The following is a 2,801-nucleotide window of genomic DNA, read 5'->3' as shown; positions in this document are numbered from 1 at the left end:
CCCCGGCCCGGAGAGGCGCATAGCTCAACGCACACCGCAAATACAGCACAGAACGACCAGCCTATCTCCCCTCGACAAACCACATTACGCCGCGATCTCAGAGGCCAGGGGAGCACGTAAAATATAAAACCCCCGAAGCTACAGCACAGACTGCTGCATTCGAAAGCGACTGTCATTCATAAGAGCAAAAAGGCGACACGCCAAAATCCCCAGGCCAAGCTAAAAGGCATTCCTGCGCGATCCGACAGTGACAGGTCCCCCGAGAGCCGGGCTTTCACGCTAAGTCACGGGCACTTCCTCCTCCTTTCCCGAGACCTTTCATTGTCAAGAACCAGAAATAGGTTCCCGATGATCCTTCCCACAGCCCTCGCCCTAACGCAGCAGACGGATCCTCCCCAGTTTATTCCAGAGGCTGCACCTAATAAGCCCTCGAAAGGGGGTGCGGGGAACCCCCCCCCCCGGAGTCCGTCAGACAGGGATGGAACGGCGGCCACAACCCTGCGGCTGCCTTGAGGGGCAAGGGGAGCAGCAGCAAGGGAGGGACAGGGGCAATTAATAGAGACGCAGGAGGCCCAGGTAGCGAGGGGTCCTCCTCCCCGAGAGCTTTCTTAGGAGGATGGAGTTTGTGAGGAGGGCTCTGTCCAAGCCACCGCTCCCCCGACTCACCCTCAAGCACTTTTCTGGCCTGTTGCCCCCCCCTCCAGCGCCCCGTTTGCTCAGACCCCTTCTCCTTCCCCTGGGGCTGTCCGGACCTCGGGGTGCCCGCAAGCCCGGCACCCCCGCCTTAAGCCGCAGCTCCCGTGGCAGCACTTACCCGACCCGCCATCTTCGCGGACACGTCCGGCTCCGCGGCTGCAGCTCTGCTTTTAGCCGAGTCCGCCCCCGCCGCGCGCGCGCCCGCCCCGGCCCCCGGGCCTTCGCGCATGCGCGCTACCACCGTGAGGCTGCGCATGCGTCCAGCCGCGTCCCCGGCTCCCCATTCCCGCCGGGTGCGCGCCGCTGGGCGGCCGCCGGGGGCGGGCAGGGCGTCGGCGCCATTTTTGAGCAGGAAGGCGCTGAGGGACGTGGCGGGTGCGGTGACTCCGTATTTCTTAGAGCCTACGTGTCCGCCGGCGGCTTTCTCCAGGGCTCCTCTCTCGAATCTCAGCACAGCTAGCCGTTGGCACCGCACTTTGTAGCGAGGCCTGAGTCACCGAGCCCTTGCTTTCCTCTTTGCCAGCTGCCCTTTGCCCTTTCATAGCCTTTAGCGTGAATCTTCCAGAAAGACCCACTGACATGTGCAAATGTACAGTAAGAGCACCCTGGGCGGGAACTGCCCTGCCCTGCCCCAAGGAAGATCAGTCACGAGTGGTGGTTCCGAGTTCAAGTTCTGCGTGAATCCAAGCTTTTCTCTGTAGGCGTCCTTGCTTTCCTCGCTCCTGGGAGTTGGCATTTATGTTTAGCTTATGTGTAGCCTGGAAAACTAAAGTTTATATTGTCTTCTAATTTAAAAGTGAATTATGATTATTTTCATATTTATTAACTATGTTATATTTGTTTTTGTTTATAAAAGTAACTTGTGCCTTTACCAACCTTTGCCATTCCCCAGTGTTCTTTCATTGTAGACAGTGTATGTGGTGGAATTTGAATATCATATGCCCTAAATTCACAACAAAAACCCTTGATGTTGTTTCTTTTGTGTAGTTCCATTTCCTCACTGGGGTCTCAGAATACATCATCATCAGGAGAGATAGTAACAATAGGATCCTGCAAGAAGGCTGTTTCTGCCCAAAAAGGTTCTCTGATGCCTTTATTCCCCCCCCCCCCACCCCACGCTATGTTAATTTTCCCTTTTAAATTTAAAAAGAGAATAAAAGATAGGAGATGTTTATCTTCATTTTTTGCATTAGTTAATTAGGAAAAAAAAGGTTTTTCCTCACGAGGAAAGGATGAAGAGAAGGAATAAGAGAGAGCCGGGGCCTGCTTAGCAATTTTAAAAATAGAAAAAATTGTTTAGTGACCTGGAAGATTGTTCAGGGAACTGAAAAAAAATTAAGGCCAGTTTCATGAACTCTCACACTGTAGCTGAGAACCAGAGTGCTGTGCTGGACAAAGCAGATGCTCCCTAAGTCACTGGTGGGTCAGGGTTCGATCGGTAGGCTATCTTGCGGGGGAATGTCATCTCTCCAGCCAGGAGGAATGTTTGGCACCCAGGAAGACCTCTCTGTTGGAGAGGTGCCAGCGTGTCAGTTGATGAGCATATCGACCCATAAAAGGAGCCTTTGTAGCCTCTCACCAGTCTTACAAATGCAACAGAATGATGTGCATAGCCCTGCAGGGTCTACCCATGAAACTGTAGGCAGACATGAGCTCTGGTCCCTAAAGCACTTAGCATCCAGCTCCAGGAAGAGTCTGAGAAACTGCTCCAGGTTGTCACATGTCTACACATCCCATATGTGCTGTGCTCTGATTTTCAAGGTCATCTTAGAGTAGAGCTGATTTGCCATCACCTTCTGAGTAATCCCTGGAGCGACAGTTGATAAACAAACATTTTTGCTGTTCCCCGTGTCCTGGTCACAGCTCTTCCCAGGTCAGGCAGCCTTGCAAGCATTGTCAGACTGCTGGGGTCCAGCCCCAGCGGGTCCAGGGGTTCCCAAAGGTGTGGACGGAGTCGGCGAAGAATGAAGGACACGGAGGCAGCTTTCAGGTGATCATCAAGGCCAGGTTCCTCCCTTTATTGTCCTCTTACATTTGTATTTATACTATTTGATCTTAATCCCATCCATTCTATTCCAAAGGTTAGGTTTCTTATCTCCATTCCA

At 53.0% G+C, this 2,801-nt stretch overlaps 1 protein-coding gene across 2 annotated transcripts in view; it reads right to left on the bottom strand.

Moving 5' to 3' along the window:
* Window positions 1–896, bottom strand: part of NSF (N-ethylmaleimide sensitive factor, vesicle fusing ATPase) — a 114,012-nt gene extending 113,116 nt beyond the window's left edge. For both annotated transcript variants that reach the window (XM_006092209.3, XM_014458721.2), the window contains exon 1: window positions 815–896. In XM_006092209.3, coding sequence (XP_006092271.1) covers window positions 815–826 — 12 coding nt within the window. In that variant the 5' untranslated portion in view covers window positions 827–896. The remainder of the gene's footprint in view (window positions 1–814) is intronic.
* Between the last annotated feature and the right edge of the window lie 1,905 nt (window positions 897–2,801).

The sequence above is a fragment of the Myotis lucifugus genome, unplaced genomic scaffold, assembly GCF_000147115.1.
Source record: "Myotis lucifugus unplaced genomic scaffold, Myoluc2.0 scaffold_99, whole genome shotgun sequence".
NCBI classification, from domain to species: Eukaryota; Metazoa; Chordata; class Mammalia; order Chiroptera; family Vespertilionidae; genus Myotis; species Myotis lucifugus.
Note: the sequence above shows the minus strand (reverse complement) of the source record. Positions and strands in the feature narration are given on the sequence as shown.